This window comes from Dipodomys merriami, unplaced genomic scaffold (assembly GCF_024711535.1).
Source record: "Dipodomys merriami isolate MVZ:Mamm:240054 unplaced genomic scaffold, mDipMer1.0.p SCAF_50, whole genome shotgun sequence".
In the NCBI taxonomy this organism is placed as follows: Eukaryota; Metazoa; Chordata; class Mammalia; order Rodentia; family Heteromyidae; genus Dipodomys; species Dipodomys merriami.
The window spans coordinates 8,952,686-8,975,318 of NW_027206069.1; the positions used below are offsets into that span (position 1 = coordinate 8,952,686).

A 22,633-nucleotide genomic window follows, 5' to 3' on the forward strand; every position below is an offset into this window, starting at 1 on the left:
GCACGTGGTCCAGATAGCTGGGGATGCAGAAGGGAGGTGGGGAGAAGTAGGCTGGAAAGCTGGAGTCAGGGAGGCCTTCATGGTCAGGCTGGGAGCTGACGGCCAGTTAACAGCGCCCCCTTCCTTCCCTTTGAGGGAAGGTAGCCACTCAGAATCCCATAGAGAAGTTGGGCCGCCTCACTGCTGCTGCTTGCCTCAAGATGGGAGGAGGCAAACTTCGACAGCTGGGCACTGGTGCTCACATCTATAATCCTAGCTATCCACGAGGCTGAGATCTGAGGATCAAGGTTCAAAGCCAGTTTTATCTCCAATAAACCGCTAGAAATCGGTGCTGTGGTTTAAGTGGTAGAGTGCTAGTGTTGAACTGAAGAGCTGCGGGACAGTGCCCAGGCCCAGAGTTCAAATCCCAGGAACACACACACACACACACACACACACACACACACACACACACCCACGAGACAGTAAATCCTGTGGCTTTGTGGGTGACAGGCTGAAGGTGTGTCATGGGGCAGAGCTGCAGGGGTGCTGCTGGGCTGTTCCCACACCTGCCTGAGGCGGCATGGGATCCCAGAAGGACCAGACTATGGCCTTGTACCACCCCACGTGTCATGCTGCTCTGCACTTCACCTGCGGGCTTAGAGTGAACAGATGGCATCATCGGTTCACTTTTGTAGGTTGATGACATCATCGGTCTCTGTGGAGCCAGCGGCGGCGGCAGAGGGTGCAGGGATGTGCTGCAGAGCCCCAGCGCCTGACAGCACAGCGGCTGGGCACACCGCACGCCTGTCGGGAGGGGAGGGGCTGTGAAGCTTCCCTTCCCTGGACTGGAGCATGCCAGATGTAAGGAGCTTTTGCTCCCAGCCAATTAGCTCCCGGCGCTCCCAGTGCTGGGGTGGGCGTCTGTGGGGGCTGGAGATGCCCCCGAGAGACTGCCGGACGACTCACTGCAGCCAGGGCAGAGCCATCGCTGCTCACCACCGCCCAGCCCTCGCATGAGGTCTTGCTCAATCCTGTAGCCTTACCTCACAGGGCTCTGCTGATTTCCAGGAGGAAATGCAGGCAGGACAGATGGGAGCCTCTTAGACACAATTTCCCAACTGTCTGAGCTGGTCAAGCTCTACTTTCATTGCATACTTGACTCAGCACAGAACGCCTTCAGCTTTACATAGGTAAAGGCGCCCCAGTGTCTGGGGCTGGAGAGAGAAGAGCCACAGCCTCTTCTGCAGCACTCTGGGTGTGGAGCGAGGGACGGAAGGCCTGGGGTCGAACCCTCACCATCCTTAGCTCACACCCCCTGTAAGATGGGCACAAGCCGCTGGCAATGTGGATTATGGAGCAGGAGAACAACACCGCACTAGCTCCCCTTAAACCTCTGTCAGTTTAGGGCTGGGTGTGGGGGTGCATACCTGTAATCCCAGCTACTTGGGAGACAGAGGTAGGGGGATCTTGGACTGTGGTTGGCCTAGACAGGAAAGTCCATGAGAAAGCTTCACTGAGTAATAGACTAAAAGGCAAGCTAAAGACCCAGCAAACATGAGGCCCTAAGTTCAGTCCTCTTCCCATTTTAAAGAAGCTATTAAATGGTTTCTCCATGTCTGCACCATTTGACACTTGCGCAGCAGTGGACGAGGTCCTGGTTCTCGGATTCTGTCTGGTTGGGAAGCCAATCTCATTGTGGTTTGAGTTTGCATTTCCTTAATGAGTAATGGCATTGAGCATCTTTTTCATGTGCTTCTAGCCACGCATGTCTTAGGAGAAATGTTTATTCAAATCTTCGATTCAGTTGATGAAGTCTTGCTGAGGCGCAAGACTTACACGTGTCTGGGTACGAGTCCTCTGCCAGATGTGTGCTCTGCAGATCTGCCCCACTCACCCATTGCTTGTCTTTTCATTCACTCCATGGAGTCCCATTGTCTTCTCTGGTACTGGAAGGCGGGGGGGGGGGGGGGTCAAACCCAGGCCCTTGTACATGCCATGGGAGAGCTCTGCCACTGTAAGCTGTACCACCAGTTGATACTGTCTCCGCTCCCCCTCCCAGTCCTGGGTCCTGGGGCTTGAACTCAGGGCCTGGGCATTGTCCCTGAGCCTCTCTTTGCTCAAGGCTAATGCTCTACCATTTGAGCCACAGCACTACTTCTGGCTTTTTCTGTTTATGTGACACTGAGAGCTTCATACATGCCAGGCAAGCATTCTACCACTAAGCCACCTTCCCAGCCCCTCAGTAGTATCTTTGGATGCTCTAGAATTTTACTTTTTTTTTTTTTTTGGTTCGTCATGGGTCTTGAACTCTGGGCCTGGGTGCTGTCCCTCAGCTCTTCAGCTCAAGGCCAGCCCTCTACTACTTGAGCCACAGCACAACTTCTGGTTTTCTGGTGGTTAATTAGAGATAAGAGTCTCACGGATGTTCCTACTGGGCTGGCTTTGAACTGTGATCCTCAGGTCTCAGCCTCCTGAGTAGCTAAGATTACAGGGGTGAGCTGGGGTACCCGGTGAATTTTATGTTTTTGATGAGCTCCTTCTAAATTTTATGTTTTTGATGAGCTTCTTCTAAAGGACAAGCTTTTCTTGTCATATCTACGCCATCTTTGAAGTTTATAGTTCTAGATGCCCAAATACTCTCTTTTGTTGTCTTGTGCACATTTTATTGGTGCCTTTAAGTCCCTGATCCATTCTGAGGCAGTTTTTTTGTAGGGCATGGGAGGAGAGTCAGCCTCCAACTTTCTGATGATCTAACTTGTCCCATATGGCTCGATCCATCCCTGACCTTTCCCGGCCTTCAGTGAGAGGCCAGCCTTTTCCCAGGGTCATTTTGAAGTCAGAGTGAAAGGGTCCCACCTTTGTTCTTTCTCAAGTTGGTTGTGCACTTTTGCAATTCCATGTACATGTTTGGATCCTCTTAAATTTCCAAAACAAGCCTGTTCATCATTTCTTTCATGATCACTTTTATAGTTTTCAATCTCCTGATCCATGAACTTGAGCTCTTTCTGACTCATGATCTTCTGTCTCTAGCACAAAGTACCTGGGATCATTAGCTTATACAAAGAAAAGGTTTTATTCTTTTGCCTTAGTGTTTCTAGAAAGCTCTGGTCCAGGCTGTCTTTCTGGCAGGGGGGGATTCTCCCTTCCCTCCACGCCTCTTCAAGATTTTGTCCCAGGAAGGACAATGGACTCTATGTGGGCAGAAAGTTAGGCAATGTTTTTTCCCTTCTGTCCTCAAATGATTTCCATGATGTGAAAGGCAGCCAGTGTCATCTCAAACAGGAAAGCAGTGTTTCTCTTCTCTGCGGGCCAGGAACTGTGTGTGTTTATGTCACCTCACTTGTGTGTGTTTTAAATTATTATTTATGTCTTTAGTTCTTAGAAGTATTCAGCTTTGAACTTAGGCCTGGAGATTATCTTTTTTATGTTTTTCAGTAAAGTTACATTTCCACAGGGTGCCAGTGACTCACACTTGTAATCCTATATATTCCGGAGGCTGAGATCTGAGGACTCCAGTTCAAAGCCAGCCCAGGAAGAAAAGTCCATGAGTCATATCTTTAATTAACCACCCAAAAGTTGGAAGTAGAGCTCAAGTGGTAGAATATCAGTCTTGAACACAAAGCTTAGGGACAGTGCCCAGACCTTGAGTTCAAGCCCTAGGACTGGCACACCCCCCCCCAAAAAAAAAAAAAAAAAAAAAAAAACAGAACATTTTCCATTCCAGCTCCTGAATTGGACCCTTGCCTCAGAGTTTTCAATAGTGTCTGTGGCTGAGGCTGAGGTTCTCTGCTCAGGAGGGGCCGTGGGGTATGGACCGGCCTGCCCAGCTGCTGAGTGTCATTCTGAGTGATTGGTTTTGAGGCCTGCCCCTGTGCTTTCGATTTGTGTGTGGTCTGAACCAAGGGAACAAGTCACTTAGCGCTTTCCAAGGGCCTGGCACCTGTGGGTGTGGTAGTAAGTAGCCCACATAGACACCCACTTCCCATTGGGTAACAGGGTTGGGTAAGGATCTTTTAAGATGGAGGCTAAAGAAACATGAGCCAGGTGCCAGTGGCTCACACCTGTAATACTAGCTACTCAGTAGACTGCGATAATGACAATTGCAGTTCAAAGCCTAGGCAGGAAAGTCTGTAAGATTCTTATCTTTTGGCACCCAGCCAAAAGGCAGAAGTGGAGCTGTGGTTCAAGTGGTAGAGCACCAGCCTTAAGTGAAAAAAGCTAAGTTTAAGCACCAGTCCGTGTACACACACACACACACACACACACACACACACACACACACACGTGCGCACACACACACACACACACACACACACACACACACACACACTTCAAAAACTTGACCAGTAGGGAGTGAGTCACAGGAGACGGAACCCCTAAAACATTTGGGCCTTGCCCTGGTGAAGCTTAGCACTGTTCTGTGGTTCCTTCCAGGCTGACGCATGCCACGCCTATCAGATCATCCACCGAAATGGGATTCCGGATGAGCAGATCATTGTGATGATGTATGACGACATTGCCAACTCGGAAGAGTAAGTGGGGCGCGCACTGTGAGCTTGCTGTGGGGTTGGAAACCATCTCGGCATCCGGACTCCAGGGACTGTAGATGGCTGATGCTGGGAGAAGGCGGGCCCTCGTGTTGATCGCTATGTCTTGGGGATGGGAGGTTTCATGGCATAGGAAATGTGGGGGAGGCGCCACTAGGCTTGGCCAGGGGCCCAGGGCCTGTGCCCAGCAGAAGCTTGTTTGTGTGTAGTAATCTCCTAATGCCATCTTCACGTTTGTTTTTTTTAAAGTCAGATATGGGGCTTGAACTCAGTGCCTGGGCGCTGTCCTGAGCTCTTTTGCTCAAGGCTAGTGCTCTATCACGTTGAATCACAGTGCCACCTCCAGTTTTCTGGTGGTTACTTGCGAGAGAAGAATGTCACACAGTTTTCTGCCCAGGCTGGGCTTTGAACTGTGATCCCCAGATCACAGTTCCCTCTGAGTAGCTGGGATTATAGGTATGAGCCGCTGGCACCCAGCCCCTCAGTTGCTTTTTGGTTGTGCATTTTAGTGTGCAAAGGTTCCCTTGACCTCTCAGCACAGCACTAAGTTTAACCGTTCTATCCCCTGATCACGAGGTCTCTGCTGAGGTTCTGGGAGGGAGCAGGTCCTGAGATCAAATCCGGGTTCTCCCAGAATTAGTCCTACAGCTTTAGTGCTGTCAGTTGTTTCCTAAGCAAGTATTTCCTCCCTTTCCAGTACTGGCTATTTATGTGTGCACGCACACACACACACATGCTAATATTGGGGCTTGAAGTCAGCACCTGGGTGATGGCCCTTAGCTTTTTCTGCTCAAAGGTAGCACTCTCCCACTTGATCCACAGCCCCCTGCCAGCTCTTCGGTGGTTAATAGGCAGTGAGTCTCATGGACTTGTCTTTCCAGGCTGGCTTTGATCCATGCTCCTCAGACCTCAGCCTCCTGAGTAGCTAGGATGAGTACTGGAGATTGAACTCGGAGCCCCACTCGTGCTAGGCAAGCCCTTGAGTCATGCCCCAGTCCTTTTGTTTTTGCCGGGAGCCCACGATTCATGGATTTACCCCATGTGGTTTTGACCAAACATTGCCAAAAAGCTATTTTTCCCGCCACGTGCATCGGGCATCTGAGCTTGCACGGGGAGTGGTCAGGCCTGTGTCACTGACAGCTGTGTGTAAACACAGCACAGCTGTGCTGCTGAGCGTGGGCAGCTGTGTGTAAACACAACACAGCCGTCCTGTTCAGCGTGTCCTTGTCCTTCCTGCCTCCCCAAAACCAACGGTACTCAAAAAGGGGGTGCCGGAGTAGGCGGTCAGAGGAGTCCTCCACACGGCTGTTTGGGTTTGTCCCTCCTCCGCGGGGCGTGTGTGGAAGAGACACTGGGGAGCTCTGCACCCAAGCTGTGTCTTTTCATTCTCAGCAACCCGACCCCCGGCGTCGTGATCAACAGGCCCAATGGCACGGACGTGTACAAGGGCGTGCTGAAGGACTACACCGGAGAGGTGAGCCCCGCCGGCCCCGCCTTTGTGTCCATTCCATTGGTCATTTCCCCCTCTCTCGTATTTGTAGACTCAGAACCTTGCTACTCGGATTTTTGGTCAGTGTTTCATGGTTATTTGTACTGGGGCTTGCACTCCTGGCCTAGACACTGACTGTCCCTTAGCTTTTTTTGTTCAAGACTGAGGCACTGCTACTTAGCCATATACCTCGACTTTCGACTTTTTGGGTGGTTAATTGGAGATAAAAATCTTTTGGAGGGTCTGGGAAGGTGGCTCAGTGGTAGAGCGCTTGCCTTGCATGCATAAGGCCCTGGGTTCGATTCCTCAGCACCACATAAGCAAAAAAAGCCAGAAGTGGCGCTGTGGCTCAAGTGGTAGAGCGCTAGCCTTGAGCTGAAGAGCTGAGGGACAGCGCCCAGGCCCAGAGTTCAGGCCCCAGGAACAAGAAAAAAAAAAAAAAGAAATCTTTTGGATTTTTCTGCCTGGGCTGGCTTTGAACTAGGATCCTCCAATCTCTACTGCCTGAGTAGCTAGGATTACAGGCATGAGCCACTGGTGTCTACCTAGTGTTTGATGTTTGGATTTGGATTTTTGGTTGTGGAGTGAATTAGTATTTTGTGAGGGGGGACAAGCTAGGGATAGAACCCAGAGCCTCTCCTATTCTAGGTAAGCAATGTACTATAAGCTACATCCCCAACCCTTTTTTTTTTTTTTGCTGGTTTCGGGGGCTTGAACTCAGGGCCTGCGCAGTGTCCCTGAGCCTCCATGCTGGTGCTCTACCACTTGTGCCACAGCAACATTTCTGGCCTTTTCTGTTTATATGATACTAAGAAATTGAACCCAGGGCTTCAGGAATGCTAGGCAAACACTCTACCACTAAGCCACATTCCCAGCCCATAGCCCCATTATTTTTTTTTAAAAGCAGTGTCTCCCTGTATAGGCCAAACTGGTTTCAAATTCCTGGCCTCAAACAGTGGAGGGCTATTAGTACCCATTACCCCCGGATGAATTATAAGAGCTTTGAAAGAAAAGAGAGAAGTTAAAAAGAGAAACTGCTCATAATACATTGACCTTACTGAATTTTAGTTTCTAGCCTTGGCATACTTTAAGCCAGGTAATACAGTTCCTTCCATGACAACCTGATTTCTTTTTTTTTGGAAGGGGGGGAGGGTCATTTGTGGGGCTTCAACTCAGGGCCTAGGTGCTGTCCCTGAGCTCTTCCATTCAAGGCCAGTGCTCTACCACTTGAGCCACAGTGCCACTTCCAGTTTTCTGGTGGTTAATTGGAGATAAGAATCTCACAGAGGGCTGGGACTGTGGCTTAGTGGTAGAATGCTTGCCTAGAATGCATCAAGCTCTGAGTTTGATTCCTCAGTACCCACATACACAGAAAAAAACCGTAAATGGTGCTGTGGCTAAAGTGGTAGAGTGCTAGATTTGAGCAAAAGAAGCTCAGGAACAGTGCTCAGGCCCTGAGTTCAAGCCCCAGGACTGGCCAAAAAAAAAAAAAAGTCTCACAGACTTTTCTGCAGGCTGGCTTTGAACTGTGATCCTCAGACCTCAGCCTCCTGAGTAACTAGGATTACAGGCGTGAGCCACCAGCGCCCGGCTAGCTCTCTCTTTTTTTAAATCTCTCTCTCTCTCTCTCTCTCTCTCTCTCTCTCTCTCTCTCTCTCTCTCTCTCTCTCTCTCTCTCTCTCTCTCTCTCTCTCTCTCTCTCTCTCTCTTCTTTTGAGGTATTGTGGTTAACCAGTTTTCTCAGCCCCATTCCGGGTGTGAAATAGTTCAGGGTTTTCCTGAACTTCTAAGACTTCTTATCTTCTTACCAGTTGATGGAGACTGACAAGTATTTAACAACACCACAATGTCTTTATACTCAAGATATCTTAATCTTAGGAGCACTTATCTTTGTGATAAACTTTCATCCAAAATTTATTATGACTTTGTTTTACTTCATATTAAAAAATTTAAATATAATTAAGTTGAATATGTCATCTATGTAATATAACTGCTTCCTTTTTTAAAAAATAAATACCAGGCTTGAGCTCAAGAACTGAACTTGGCTTTTTGGCTTATATTTGGTGCTCTACCACTTGAACCATATCTCTATCCCAATTTTTTTTCTAGTTAATTGGAGATTGAGTCTCATGAACTTTTCTGCCTAGGATGGCTTTTTTTTTGGCCAGTCGTGTGGCCTGAACTCTGGACCTGGGCGCTGTCCCTCAGCTCTTCAACTCAGGACTAGTGCTCTACCACTTGAGCCACAGTGCCACTTTTTTCTGCTTATGTGGTGCTGAGGAATCAAACCCAGGGCCTCATGCATGCAAGGCAAGCACTCTACCACTAAGCTACCTTCCCAGACCCCTAGGATGGCTTTGGACTGTAATCTTCCAGGTCTTAGTTTCCTGAATAGCTAGTATTACAGGAAGGAGCCATTAGTGCCTGGCAAAAGTCTGCTTCTTCTCTCTCTTTCCCTCTCTCTCTCTCTCTCTCTCTCTCTCTCTCTCTCTCTCTCTCTCTGGTGGTAGCATTATATTCAGCGCCTTGTACAAGAGGCAGGAATTTACATGGTACCATTTTGGATGGTTGTTTTTACATTGTCCTTTTTTTTTTGTCAGTTGTGGGGCTTGAACTCTGAGCCTGGGCGCTGACCCTCAACTCTTGAGCTCAAGGCTAGTGCTCTACCACTTGAGCCACATGCACCACTTCCTGTTTTCTGGTGGTTTATTGGAGATAAGAGTCTTGCAGACTTCCCTGCCCAGGCTGGCTTTGAACTGTGATCCTCAGATCTCAGCCTCCTGAGTGGCCACGGGCACCAGGCTTTTTTTGTTGTTGTCCTTTTTTGGCACTGTTTTTTAGTATGAAGGCCTTGAGCTCTCTCTCACCTGGCTTTTGCATTCAAGGCTGTTGCTCTACCCCTTCAGCCTCAGCTCCACTTCCCTCTTTTTGCTGGTTAATTGGAGATTAGATTGTCATGGATTTTTCTGCTGGAGCTGGCTTCAAACCGTGGTCCTCAGTTCTCAGTCTCCTGAATAGCTAAAATTACAGGTGTGAGCTACCAGCACCCAGCTTGTGTTGTATTTATATTTATTTATTTATTTATTTTTGCCAGCCCCGGGGCTTGAACTCAAGGCCTGGGCACTGTCCCTGAGCTTTTTGCTCAAGGCTGGTGCTCTACCACTTGAACCACAGCACCACTTTGGGCTTTTTGTGTTTATGTGGTACTGAGGAATTGAACCCAGGCTTCATGAATGCAAGGCAAGCACTTTACCACACCTTCATTCCCAGCCCCTTGTATTGATGGAATATAAATTTCATAAAATCCCCTCTTAAGCACACTGAATGTGCTCAGGACTCAGCGTCTGAGGCAGCAGCTGTGTGTACTGGACAGCCCACAGCTCCTGGTCTGCCTCCTTCTTTGTGGTCTGAGGGCTTTACCTCTTCCCCTGTGGGTTCCCCAGCTGCCTGTATCTTGGGGTGTCTTCATGGTGCTCAGGAAGGAATGGCAGACTTGCTGAGTTGTCATCTCAGAGCTGGGAATTGTCTGGGGGTTACACACAGGATCCAGGAGCCCCACCCTGCCCGGGGTCCTCCCTGGCTCCCAGGGCTTGCTCCAAAGCTTGGACGTGTGTGGCAGGAAGCCTGGGGAGGAAGCAGAGTCTCGTTGGATTTTGACTTCTGGGTTTCTTATAGGATGTAACCCCCCAAAACTTCCTTGCCGTGCTGAGGGGTGATGCAGAAGCCGTGAAGGGCAGAGGATCTGGGAAAGTCCTGCAGAGGTAACGTCTACTTTATGGACATGGAGTGCTCTCAGTAAGCTAGAACCCAGGAAACCTGTAAACCGATGTCATTCTTTGCTCCTGATCACCTGAGAAGTGACAGCATGGGGCTGTCCTCACCCGGGAGAGGATGGACAGGGGGAAGTGTCCATGGTAAATCCTGACAGCCCATTTCAAATTAGCCCTGTGATCCGGTGTCCCTTACCATTTCTTTTTTTTTTTTTGCTGGGCCTGGGTGCTGTCTCTGAGGTCTTTGTGCTCAAGGCTAGTGCTCTACCACTTGAGCCACAGTGCCACTTCTGGTTTTTGTTTTTGAGTGGTTTATTGGAGATAGGAGTCTCACAGGGACTTTTCTGCTCTGGCTGGCTTCAGGTCGTGATCTTCAGATCTCAGCCTCCTGAGTAGCCGGGATTACAGTGAGCCACCTGTGCCTGGTGACTATCATCTCATTGTTTTTGTCATTTGTGGCTTGTGGCACTGGTGTGTCCCTACCCTGGGGGGCACAGTGAGGCAGATGTGAGTTCCCACGGGTTAGTCAGGTTGTGGGGTCCCAACTTGTTGTCAGCCTGTGCCCTGATCCCAGGTCAGCCTCCCAAGAAGGCTAAAGATCATGTTGAAGAACACTCACCCAGTGTTTCCCCCGCTGGCAGTGGGCAGGTGCTTATCTGTGCTTATCTCTTAGCCTGTCTCCTTTAGGCTGGAAGCAGGCTTGCAGGAGTCAGAGCCGAGGTGGAGCCCACACAGGGTGCACTGACTTCTGGTGACTTACTGTGGCCAGGGAGGCGAGCTCTCTGAGGGATCCATGGGAGGGGTGGTAGGGGCATCGGAGGGTGGGGCCTACGGGAGGCAGTGGGGTGCCAGGCACCGACTTCTCGGGGCGATCTGGTTGCAGACGGTGGCTCTCATGGGACTCCACAATCCCACTCACACCAGCGTGTGCTCAGGTCACCGACTGCCAGGTGATGGGGCCACCTTGCCAAGGCCCCTTCGTTCCAGCTGTCCTTCGGATTTGAGGGGTTCGGGATGGGTTGTGGTTCAGAGTAACCTTTGGAGCCAGAGGAAGGGGGCGGCACCAGCCTTCTCCGTGATCCTCACATATCCTCTTCACTTTTGGGTGAAGAAAACTCTTCAGAGCTGGGTGCCGGTGCCTCACACCTATAATCCTAGCCACTCAGGAGGCTGAGATTTGAGGATTGCGTTTCAAAGCCAGCTGGGCAGGAAAGTCCAGTTATTTCCAATTAACCACCAGAAAACCAGAAGTGGCGCTGTAGCTCAAGTGGTAGAGTGCTAGCCTTGAGCTGAAGAGCTGAGGGACAGCGCCCAGGCCCAGAGTTCAGGCCCCACGACCGACAAAAAATAAATAAATGGAAAAAGAAAAAAGAAAGGAAACCCTTCAGAAAAAAAAGGCAATGGAACTAGACCCAGAGGCTGCCCTCTCCGTTCTCATTCTCTGCTCCTTGTCTCTGCAGTGGACCCCGGGACCATGTGTTCGTTTACTTCACTGACCATGGTGCTACGGGATTACTGGTTTTTCCTAACGACGATGTGAGTTTTTTCTAACCGTGTTGATCTTTGGGCTTTTTGGTGCCAGGGATTAAATATGGGCTGTAACACATATTAGGTAAATCTTCACATATTGCCATTATGTCCCCCAATTTTGTTTTTTTTTCGTAGCTTTCTTAGTAAGTGGATAAGATGACGCCTGTGGTGTGTGTATTCAAACATCTCACCAGGCTGGGTTTGTTGTGGCACTGGGCTTGGGGACAGGTATGCCAGTGGACAGTCCATCCAAGGCTGGCTCTTCTGGTTCTTCATTTCCTGTCATGGGGCCATAGCTGTCCAGGGACCAGATGTGTCGGTGTAGACCCAGTAGAAATGAGTGTGTGAACACGCATGGACCAGAGTGCTGTCTCCCCTTCTAATGAGTGGACGAGACTCAGGGGCTTTGGCTGGGCTGTCCTATGAATTGAGTTTGCCTCTAAGGACAAGTGAAAGGGGATTTATGAAGTGTGGGTGGGTGAGACACAGCAGGTGGCTTCTTTTAGCGAGTTGATCTCAACTGCATGTCCCTCCTTTTCAGCTTCATGTCAAGGACCTGAACGACACCATTCATTATATGCACAAACACAAAATGTACCAGAAGGTAATGTCGGCCTGGGTGGGGGGGGAGGGGGAAATCTGCCAGCAGAGCTCACAGCGTGTGTACCTGGCCCCGGACTGGCTGGACGGGTTTTCTAGAAAGGGATCCTCCGGTCAGCTTTGATTAACCATGTATAGGCACTGGCCATTTGATGGAGTTCAGAGAGAGCTTGGGAGGCGTGGAGTGTGAATCAGCCCCAGGTGAGAGCTGGGGTGGGAAGCCCGGGAGCGGCTGCAGGTCTGGGAGCCACACCTTCATGCTGTTCCCAGGACTATCCTGTTTCAGGGGAACACTCATCATTGTGTGCACTCTGGAACTCTCCCCTGTCTGGCACCCTTGAGAGGCTGCCCTGGGGGGGACACAATGGAGATCCAGAAGATGGGGTGCCCTGCGGTTTTCCTCTTTGGAAGGAGGATCAGCAGCGGTGGCTGGCGAAACTCGTTCTCTTCCATCTTTCCTCACGTCACCTGCTAAATCATTTACTCCATTAGCGATCCATACATGGCACGCCTTGTCAAATGGCTTCCGTGGCCTCTGGCAGCAGCCTCTTCTAGCAGCAAGGTCTCCCAAATGCCAGAGTAGAAAGGCTCCAGAAGCACGGGTAGAGGGGGCAGCAGAGCCCCAGGGGCCTTTGCCTGACAGGGCAGGTGCTCACGTGACACGTGACTCCTCTGCCCCGCAGATGGTGTTCTACATCGAAGCCTGTGAGTCTGGCTCCATGATGAACCACCTGCCTCACGACATCAATGGTAGGTAGGGGAGCCTTGAACTGGGATCCTCTGATCTCTGCCTCCAAAGAAGTGAAGGTTGTAGACCTGAAACCACTGTGCTGGCTTCCCTAACCTGAGGGCTTGGTGGATAGCAGGGATGGAAGAGCCCAGCTTCAAATGTAGTTCCAGGCTGGGAGACAAGGCACAACTCGAAGGCACCTTTAATTCCTCGTAGTTTATGCGACGACCGCCGCCAACCCCAACGAGTCGTCCTATGCCTGCTACTACGACGACGCGAGGGGCACGTACCTGGGCGACTGGTACAGTGTCAACTGGATGGAGGACTCGGACGTGGTGAGCCCTCGGCGGGGGCCCCTCACTGCGGGCTCTCCAGGCTCCCGGCCTCTGGACATGTCCGTGTGTTCCTTCTTGCAGGAGGACCTGACCAAAGAGACGCTCCACAGGCAGTACCAGCTGGTGAAGTCCCACACCAACACCAGCCACGTCATGCAGTACGGAAACAAGGTGAGCGAGGCCCTGCACGCTTCTGTTCCTCCACCCACCTGGGGCACGGCTTGGTGCAGAAAAATGGGATCCAGGTGTGTGAATGGCTGAGGCTTAGAAGGGGCGCGGCCTCGCACGGCCAGTCCAGAGGTCCTGGGGGGCTCTCGTCAGGCCCCACTGGGTTCAAACTTGCAGACTTCGATTGAGTAAGAGACAGAATATCTCTGAACCTACCTGATTCCTGGTGAGAACCACAGCTCCACTGTAGCTAGGTGCATAAGAGGAAGGCATGTGGGAGAAGCGTGCATGCTCTGAGTGTATCACACCCCTCACAGCTTCCTGCAGAGGGGCTGGGCCCACACCTGAACTATGCATTCATTCATTCTCTCTCTCTCTCCTCAGTCCATCTCCTCCATGAAGCTGATGCAGTTTCAGGGCGTGAAGCACAGAGCCAGTTCCCCCATCTCTCTGCCTCCAGTCACACGCCTGGACCTCACCCCAAGCCCCGAGGTGCCCATGGCGATCATGAAGAGGAGGCTGATGGCCACCAACGATTGGGAGCAGTCTCGGCGGCTGGTCAAGCAGATCCAGCAGCATATGGATGTAAGTGTGGTGGAAGGCTCTTCCCGGGCACTGTGCCAGCCGCTGCCCTGGGTGGAGTAGAAGCCAGTGGGCAATGCAGTGCTCATCCTCATCCTTTCTTAGTAAACCTGACCTTGACTTCGTCAGGTAAAGACTGGGAGCCGTCTCTCGTGTGGCCTTCCAGGTGGCCGTGGCATGTGCCTTCCCCTCTTTTGCAACCTTGTTGCTTGTACAGTATTTGTATTTGCTGTTTGTTGACGAATCCAGCCCACAAGCCGGACTCTGGGGGCTCACAAGTATCATCCAAGCTGCTCAGGAAGCTGAGATGTCAGGATCACAGTCTGAAGCCAGTCCAGGTAGACAACTCTGGGAGTGTCTTCTTTTTCACCAGCAAAAAGCTGAAGGTAGAGGCATGGATTCAGTGGTAGATCACCAGCTGTGAGTGAAAGGGCTGAGTGAGAGAATGAGGCTCTGTGTTCAAGCCCTCTTATCAGAGCACATGCACATGTGTGCGTGCCTGCGCGCGCGCACACACACACGTACGTGCGTGTGCACACATATCTAATCCATAAAGCACTTCTGCTACCTTAAGACAGTGATGATCGCAGCTGGAAGTCCCTGCTGAGGTTCCCGGGTAATCCTACTGACCACCGAGCCTGTTTGTTGGTTTAGAATTGTAGAGTTAGTTTCAAACCACATCTGTGCAGACACTGGCGTGGCAGGAGGTCATCTGTTCCTTTCCATCCCCACGGCCCTGGATTAGCACTGGTTCATAAGTGACACTGACACAGGGCACTGGAGTATGGACGGCCCGGACTATCTACGAGGGATTTCAAATTCCACGTGTTGGTTTCAAATGAGCATCCGTCATTATCCCAAGTGCCACACCCCAGGAGTGACCGCCTGGTTTGCCAGGACGTGCTTCAAGCTGGTGTCCGACACCGCAGTCCTCATGCGTTTTCGGTCGGGGGCCTCCTGACCCGTCGTTCTTGGTCCCAGAGGGCTTTGTTCTTGGTGGGTTGGGTCTGCTGATATTACTGCATGCAACATTGAAATGGCACAGAAAGGCATCTTGTCCTTAACCTTCTAAGAGTTCATAGCCATGGAACCCTGGTTTTCTTGGTTGGCTTTAACAGCAGCATGACTCATGCAGGGTTTCTTTTTCTTTCTTTTTTTTTAGGGGGTGAGGGGGGTTAGTCATGGGGCTTGAACTCTGGGCCTGGGCGCTGTCCCTCAGCTCCTCAGCTCAAGGCTAGTGCTCTACCACTTGAGCCATAGCACCACTTCTGGCTTTTTCTGTTTATGTGGTGCATGAGAGCATCATGCAAGGCAAACACTCTTACCACTGAGCCACCTTCTCAGCCCCTCACAAAGGGTTTCTTTAGTGTCTGCTACAAATTCAAAAATGCTTCCCAAAGCTGGGTGCCGGTGCTTATGCCTGCAATTGTAGCTATTCACAAGGCTGAAATATGAGGGTTAGAAGCCAGCTCAGGCAGGAAAGAATGAGACTCTCATCTCCAGTTAACCTTTGCACCCATTTTTATGCAAAATAATTACTTTTAACAAAGAAATCCTAGATTTAAAATCACTCATTCAGAAATAACCAGAAGAAACTCATTTTGGTTGTATGTGGCGTTGCACACCTGTAATCCCAGTCCTGAGGATACTGAAGCAGGATCTCGAGTTTGAGGCCAGCTTGGGCTACATGGTGAGATCTTATCTTGAAACAACAACAACAAAAATCCTGTAATCCTCGCTACTCAAAAAGCTGAAATCTGAGGATTGGGGTTCGAAGCCAGCCTGGGCAGAAAAGTCCAGGAGACTCTTTATCTCCAATAAACCACCCAGAAAAAGCCAGAAGTGGCACTGTAGCTCAAGTGGTGAATGCTACTCTTGAGCACAAAGAGGCTCAGGGACAGTGCCCAGGCCTTGAGTTCAAGCCCCAGGACCATCAAAACCAAAAAAATTCAGGTGAAGGAACTGATGACACTGTACGAAAGGAAATGTATTTATTACCTGACATATGTAAATGTAACCCCCTTGTATATCACCTCTAAAATAACAGTAAATTTTTTTTAAAAAGCCAGGTACAGTTGTGGCTCATGCCTATAGTCCTAACTATTCAGAAGACTGAGATATGAGGATCAGAGTTAGAAGCCAACTCAGGTAGGAAAGAATGAGAGTCTCATCTCCAGTTAACCAGCAGAGAGCTGGCAGTAGAGATGTATGGCTCAAGTGGTATAGTACTAGCCTTGGGTGACAAAGCTAAGGGACAAGTGCCCAGGTTCTGAATCCAAGCCCCAGTAGTAGAAACCCCTCACCAAAATAACAGTACCCCCGCCCCCCCAAATAACCCCATTTTATGTTCTTGTAATTTGTATGGGAAGTGTTGTAAAGTGAATCATCCCAGAAGCCACATTTTGGAATATGGAATCGTGGAGTCTTTTTAAAATTTATTTTTATTTTTATTTTTTTTGGGGGGGTCCTGTTGTGGGGCCTGAACTCTGGGCCTGGGTGCTGTCCCTCAGCTCTTCAGCTCAAGGCTAGTGCTCTACCACTTGAGCCACAGCGCCACTTCCGGCTTTTTTCTTTTTGTTTATGTGGTGCTGAGGAATCGAACCCAGGGCCTCAGGCATGCAAGGCAAGTTCTACCACTGAGCCACCTTCCCAGCCCTGGAGTCTTTATTACATAGTTAGCAGGCTGCAGGCCTCCCGCTGTTACAAAGGCCTGAAGCACCCAAATACACAAAACACAGCTAGGAAACAGGATAGAGAGGGAGGAAAGAACAAAACAATTTCAACAATCCAATTCAGCTCCAATGGAGAGCTGAATTGGGATGCCATGATGACTAGAGATGAGCCAGGAGACAGGACACAGGACACGATCAAGGAGACACGCGTGGTATGGAGTAATGGTGGCTAGGCTGGTCCTGGCCTGAATAGGGTCTGAAGCAGGGGTCAGATCCACAGGAAATTCCCAGTCCCAGGCACTGGACTGACAGATTCAGTAACCTATCAAATGCCCACCCCTGGGCTAGGAAGGTGGCTCAGTGGCAGAGCGCTAGCCTTGAGCTGAAGAGCTGAGGGACAGCGCCCAGGCCCAGAGTTCAGGCCCCATAACCAGACCCCCCCCCCCAAAAAAAAATTCAAATGCCCAGCCCTGTCTCCAGGGTTCCTGAGAGGCAGGTGATAGGCAGGGGTGTTTCCCTCCCCCATCATGAAGACAAGATGCCAGACCCTGTCATCCACCCTGTAGCCAATGTGGCGCCAGCCAGACCCGACCCTACTCCAGAAGCCACGTCCCAGCGAGCAGAGCAGCCCTGCTTCCCGCCGCTTCTGTCCTGACTGCCAGCTCTGCTGCTGGGGTGGAAGAAGCCAGCGTCACCCAGATGGGTGGGAAGGGGCCTCGGGACCCCATGTCCCACGCCACAGGCTGGTCTGCAGGGGACAGAGGAGGGCCAGCACCCTGTGGGATCCCTACAGGGTGGAAGCAGAGCGAGGCGGGGCGGGTGAGGTCGGGTGTGTAGAGCCGTGTCCTCTGGGCCATCTAGCGAGCTCCTGCACCCAGGGCAGCGCGCTGGCCCCGGCGGACGGCAGGGCAGCGCCACGCACCACCGCCGTCTGCCCCGGGACACGTTCCACCACTCCCTCCTTAGGTCAGTCACAGCACACTGCGCACGTACAGACACGCCACATGCACACACATGTACCACACACACACACCACATGCCCACATACCACACACGTTCCATACACACACCACGCAGTGTGCCTTCTCAGATTGCGTTTCTTGGCTTCTCTCTCCACTCACTAGAAGCCATATGAAGACAAGGTTTTTCTGTTTATGTTTTAGTGCCGTCCTAGGGCTTGAACTCAGGGCCTGGATGCCATCCCTGAGCTTTTTGATTCAAGGTTGGCTCTTTACCTCTTGAACCACCGCTCCATTTCTGGCTTTTGTGTGTGTGTGTGTGGTTCATTGAAGATAGGAGTCTCAAGAACTTTTCTGCCCAGGCTGGCTTTGAACCACAATCCTTGGATCTCAGTCCCTTGAGTAGCTGGGATTACAGGCGTGAGCAGGCACGGCCTGGCCTTGAAGACGCATTTCTATCGCGTTCCTCTCTGTCTCTTTCTCCCCAGGCCCGACACATCATCGAGAAGTCCGTGCACAAAATCGTCTCCTTGCTGGCAAAATCCGATGCTGCGGTGCAGCGGCTTCTGACCCAGAGAGCCCTGCTCACGGAGCATGCGTGCTACCAGAAGGCGGTCACTCACTTCCGCACCCACTGCTTCAACTGGCACTCGTCCACGGTGAGCCCCCAAAGCGAATCCCACCCTGTGCCCCTGGAAAGGGCCATCCCGGCCTGGGCTCTTTGTGGGGGGCCTGAGATCACTCCCCCCCAGCACTTGCGGTCAGTCCATCCGCTTTCAGGGTTGTTTATTTCTCTTCCGGCTGTGGCTGCCCCTGCCAGGCCCCAGCCCTCACCCCAGCCACGCGTGGGTTTTCCCTGCTGGACCCTCCCCGGCCCACGGAGGAGACGAGAGAATGGGGTTTCTGCAGATTATACAGTGTCTGGAGTTGGCATTTTCTAAAGGCCTGTGATCAGCACAGCGGGATCGTGCTGAAGGAAAGCTGGCAGACTGTAACCTACAGACAAATGCTGCCTGCAGCCTGCGTCTCCGTCTCCCCGCAGCCTGCGTCTCCCCGCAGCCTGCTACTGCATAGAGTTTTCCTGGAACCCAGCCATGCTCTGCTCATCATGTGCTCTCCGTGCTGCTTTCATAGCGTGCCTCAGCATTGGGGGTCAGCTGGGGTCACTGCAGCCTAAGGGCAGACCTAGGGGAGGTCCTGCTGACCAGGCAGGGCCCTTGGGATTCTCTGTCAAGTGTCCTCCTTGGGGCGGAGAGCACAGTGGTCTGCTTGTATTGCAGACCTTGGCCTGCAGGCATTTTTCTTGGTAGACACTCAAATGACTGTCACTAGATTATCAAGAGAGCTGGGCATAGTGGCTCACGCCTGTAATCCCAGCTACTCAGGAGGCTGAGATCTGAGGATTGCTGTTCCGAGCCAGCCCAGGCAGAAAAGTCTGTGAGATTCTTATTCGCTCTTAACCAGCAAAATGCTGGACTGTGTTCTGGTTCAAGTGGTAGAGTACCAGCTATGAGTGAAAAATTAAAGTGAGCACAAGACCATGAGTTCAAGTCCCAGTAGCAGCAGAAGGCAGGCAGGAAGGCAGGGAGGGAGGGGAGGGGAAGGAGAAAGGGAGGGAGGGAGGAAGGGAAAGGAGAGAGGGAGGGAGGGAGGAAGGGGAAGGAGAGAGGGAGGGAGGGAGGAAGGGGGAGAGAGGGAGGGAGGGAGGAAGGGGCCTGAGGTCCCCAAAAGGTTAAGGAATCCCTGACTGACGTATTTCATTTCTGTGGTGTTTTCTGAAGCTCAGGGTTGATTGGCAGGAGGCAGAGATTGAGAGGATCATAGTTCTAGATCAGCCCAGGCAGGAAGCAAAATTCCCATCTATATGAGAGGTATAAATAGAGGAGGATCGATGTCTGAGATTGAGTTGCTAATGAACAAAGCAACACAAAAAGCACAAAAAGGACCGGGGCATGATTCAAGTGGTAGAGCACAGGCTTTGTCAGTGCAAAGCCCTGAGCTCAAACCCCAGTACTGCCAAAAAGAACGAGTTGCGTGGTGAGATGGTAATGCTGATGGTATGCCGATGGTAATGCTGGGCTCGTTTCCTTGCAGTATGAATACGCCTTGAGACACCTGTACGTGCTGGTCAACCTTTGCGAGAAACACTATTCCATCGAGAGGTAAAGCAGCCTGGGGCTACGTTTGGAAAGTGGGGGTGGGGGGTCCCTGTGGGAGCAGGCAGGGCACACTGCTGTCCTTCCCTGTGGGTGGCAGGACACTTGGTGGTGGACGCCGGCTTTGCTGAGTCCTCCGTGGCCATGGCTGGAGGTTGGGCCATGGGAGCCTCGGCTCTCGGTTGGATTCCTTCTTCGGGGCTGGCCTGGCTCACCACATTCTTCCTGTCCCTTACAGAATAAAGATGTCCATGAACAAGGTGTGCCTTGATCACTACTGAAGAGCTACCTTCTGGAAGCCTCTCCAAGAGAAATACCATCCACTCCTTAGGATGTGTGCTAGCCGGAGGTTGCAGAAGTGGGGTCAGAGGGCAGCTGTTGCTGGGCCATCCAGTGGGACCTGCCCTGCCACTCTGGTCCTGCTTTTCTCCCCCCTCCCCCCAGCCCCCCCCGCAGGCCCATGTGAAGCTCTAGAGACTACAGCTGGACTAGCCAAAGTTTTGAGAAACGGGCGTTTGCTTCTTGGGAGTTTTTTTTTGCCATGGGTTTTCAGGAGCAAGAAATTCACTGCGGGGTGGGGAGTGGGGGGGGGCGCAGGGGGCTTCTGGGACCAGTGTGGCATTTGTTCTGACAAATTTGCTGTTCAGCCTTTTTCTTTTGGACAAAGCTGTAAGCCCCAAATGGAAAAAATTATTTTTAGAGAATGTTTTAATTTTTGATTGCTTTTCTATTTTATTCTGCGATAACAGATACGTTGTAAAGAAATAAAAGGTTTATGAGTGAAGCCTGCCTTCTCTTCTGGCCCTGGCTGTGTGGCTCGGGCTCCGGGAGGGCTTCCTCCACCGTCCCGCAGCGCCACCTCCGGGGCCTTCCCGACTCAGGCGCTCTTGCCTGGATATCTCATCACCTTACAAAGCCGTTCTTCACCTTTCCCTGATTTCTCTTCCTCCTAGTTACGGTTTGACTATGAAACATACTCTCTTCCCTTCCTCCTTCCTCTCCCCTCCCCTCATAGGCTGAAAGCTTGGTCCTGAGCCTCATGGTGCTCTTCTGAAAAGTGGTGGGAACTTCTTGAGGCCCCCGAGATACTGGTGTGGGCTTTGAAAGTTACTCCCAGTCCCTTCCTCTTTCTGCTTCCTGGCCACCATGAGGTGAAGTGTCTCCCCGCCCTCTCCATTTGCCAGTGAAACCCTGGGCCACGGTAAAGAATTCAGTTTGGAGACAGTGACAACAGCTGACTCACAGGAAGCCACTTCCCCTAGTGCCATCTCCTCCGTCCCTGCAGGTCACAGGTCTAGCAGCAGGCTCAGGGCCTGTCCCTCACCCGGTGTGGGGCAGCGAGGGGAAGCTGGAAAAGGTGTCGCTCTACAGCGCCTCTGTGTCCTTGGCTTGGCAGCCACTCCAAGGTCTTCTGATGGGCCTGTTGTGATGTCAACGCCAACTGTGCCTGCCCTGCGGAATACTGAATGGCAGTGTAAGGGAATGTTGTGTCCTATTTGTTCCAATATTAAAGCACAGCCACACAAGCCCACCCTGTTCTATGGTTCCATCTATGGCGAGGTGTCCAGAAGAGCAGATCCACAGATGGAGGGAAGTTTGGAGCGTTCATGGTACTAAGGCCTTGTGAGAGGGAACTAACCAGGAATGCATGCATGCTCATGACTCGCGGGTCTGCCCTCTCCCCTTCCTCTCTCCTGTTTCCCTTTCTCCTTCCCTCCTTTTCTTTCTAGATTAAATCTTGCTCTGTGGCTCAGGCTGTCCTTCAAGTGACCCCCCTGCCTTAACTTCCCCAGTTGCTAGGATACAGGTGCTCCTGGCTCAGGTATAAGGTTTCTTTTCAAGGGTGATGCCTGCCAATCCACAGTCCTTGCATGATACAGGATGGAGCTGTGCACATCTGTTTCTATACAGGTTTGGTGTGGGAGATTTGTGATCACTGGGGAAAATATATAGCTGAACCACATGATTAGAAAATTAAGGTATTTAAAGCCAGGTGCCAGTGGCTCACACCTATAATCCTAGCTACTTAGGAGGCTGAGATCTGAGGATCACAGTTCAAAGCCAGCCTGGGAAGAAAAGCCCCCAGGAGACTCATCTCCAATGAACCACTCAAAAACCAGAAGTGGTGCTGTGGCTCAAGTGGTAGAGCACTAGCCTTGAGCAAAGAGAGGCTCAGGGACAGCTACCAGACCCTGAGTTCAAGCCCCACAACCAACAAGAAAACAAAACAAGAAGGTAGGAAGAATGCATAGGATATGTGTAGAGAACAATCTATTTTATCCTTTATACTCATAAAACAGACATGCAGTCTATTTTGAAAAAGTTCAAAGCTGCATCAATGCAGACCCTATGTGCATGGAACCGGACATAATAAGTAGAATCTGATCTTAATAGGAAGGAAGCTGATTGGCCACACTGAGCTGCAAGACAGCTTTGCAGCCTCCTGTTGCCATGGTGATGACTGGGCAAGGGCATCTATACAGGCCCCAGACGACGGTGCACCTCCCCACAAAGCCACGTATTGCAGCGCTTACGTGAACTCTAGTGGTGGTCTGTATTTTCACGTAGTTAATACACACAACATACAAAGCCTGTGAAAACTAATTTTTTGGGGACGTCCTGTCGTGGGGCCTGAACTCTGGGCCTGGGCGCTGTCCCTCAGCTCTTCAGCTCAAGGCTAGTGCTCTACCACTTGAGCCACAGTGCCACTTCCGGCTTTTTTCTTTTTGCTTATGTGGTGCTGAGGAATTGAACCCAGGGCCTCAGGCGTGCAAGGCAAGCACTCTACCACTGAGCCACCTTCCCAGCCCCTCTGTGAAAACTATTTTATGTCAGCAGTAAGGCCTCTGGTCGGCAGTGGTATTGACTTAACTTTTTGGAGAGCTGAGAGTTCTACAGGGTGCAGGTATGGTGGTGCACACCTGTCATCTCATCCCTATGGAAGATGAAGCAGCCCAGGTTTACATTTCGAAAACAAGAAAGAAGAAAAAAAAGATTAGCTTTGCAGCTGGGTAACTGTCTAGACAGAGGAGGAGGAGTAGGAAGCAAAACAAAAAGCCTAGATCGACTTCTTTCCCAGGGCCACTGTGTGGGTTACACAATGCTCAGTCCAC

The 22,633-nt window shown here is 51.2% G+C and overlaps 1 protein-coding gene across 1 annotated transcript in view; it reads left to right on the forward strand.

The window, feature by feature from the left end:
- The window catches only part of LOC138810501 (legumain-like), a 30,771-nt gene extending 10,467 nt beyond the window's left edge, over window positions 1-20,304 (forward strand). Inside the window, exons 3-14 of the mRNA XM_069997696.1 lie at window positions 4,417-4,514; window positions 5,922-6,003; window positions 9,694-9,779; window positions 11,249-11,324; window positions 11,860-11,922; window positions 12,602-12,668; window positions 12,865-12,983; window positions 13,065-13,154; window positions 13,536-13,736; window positions 17,853-18,023; window positions 19,459-19,526; window positions 19,759-20,304. Of these exons, the coding sequence (XP_069853797.1) occupies window positions 4,417-4,514; window positions 5,922-6,003; window positions 9,694-9,779; window positions 11,249-11,324; window positions 11,860-11,922; window positions 12,602-12,668; window positions 12,865-12,983; window positions 13,065-13,154; window positions 13,536-13,736; window positions 17,853-18,023; window positions 19,459-19,526; window positions 19,759-19,801 (1,164 nt within the window). The 3' untranslated portion in view covers window positions 19,802-20,304. The remainder of the gene's footprint in view (window positions 1-4,416; window positions 4,515-5,921; window positions 6,004-9,693; window positions 9,780-11,248; window positions 11,325-11,859; window positions 11,923-12,601; window positions 12,669-12,864; window positions 12,984-13,064; window positions 13,155-13,535; window positions 13,737-17,852; window positions 18,024-19,458; window positions 19,527-19,758) is intronic.
- The last annotated feature ends 2,329 nt before the right edge of the window (window positions 20,305-22,633 follow it).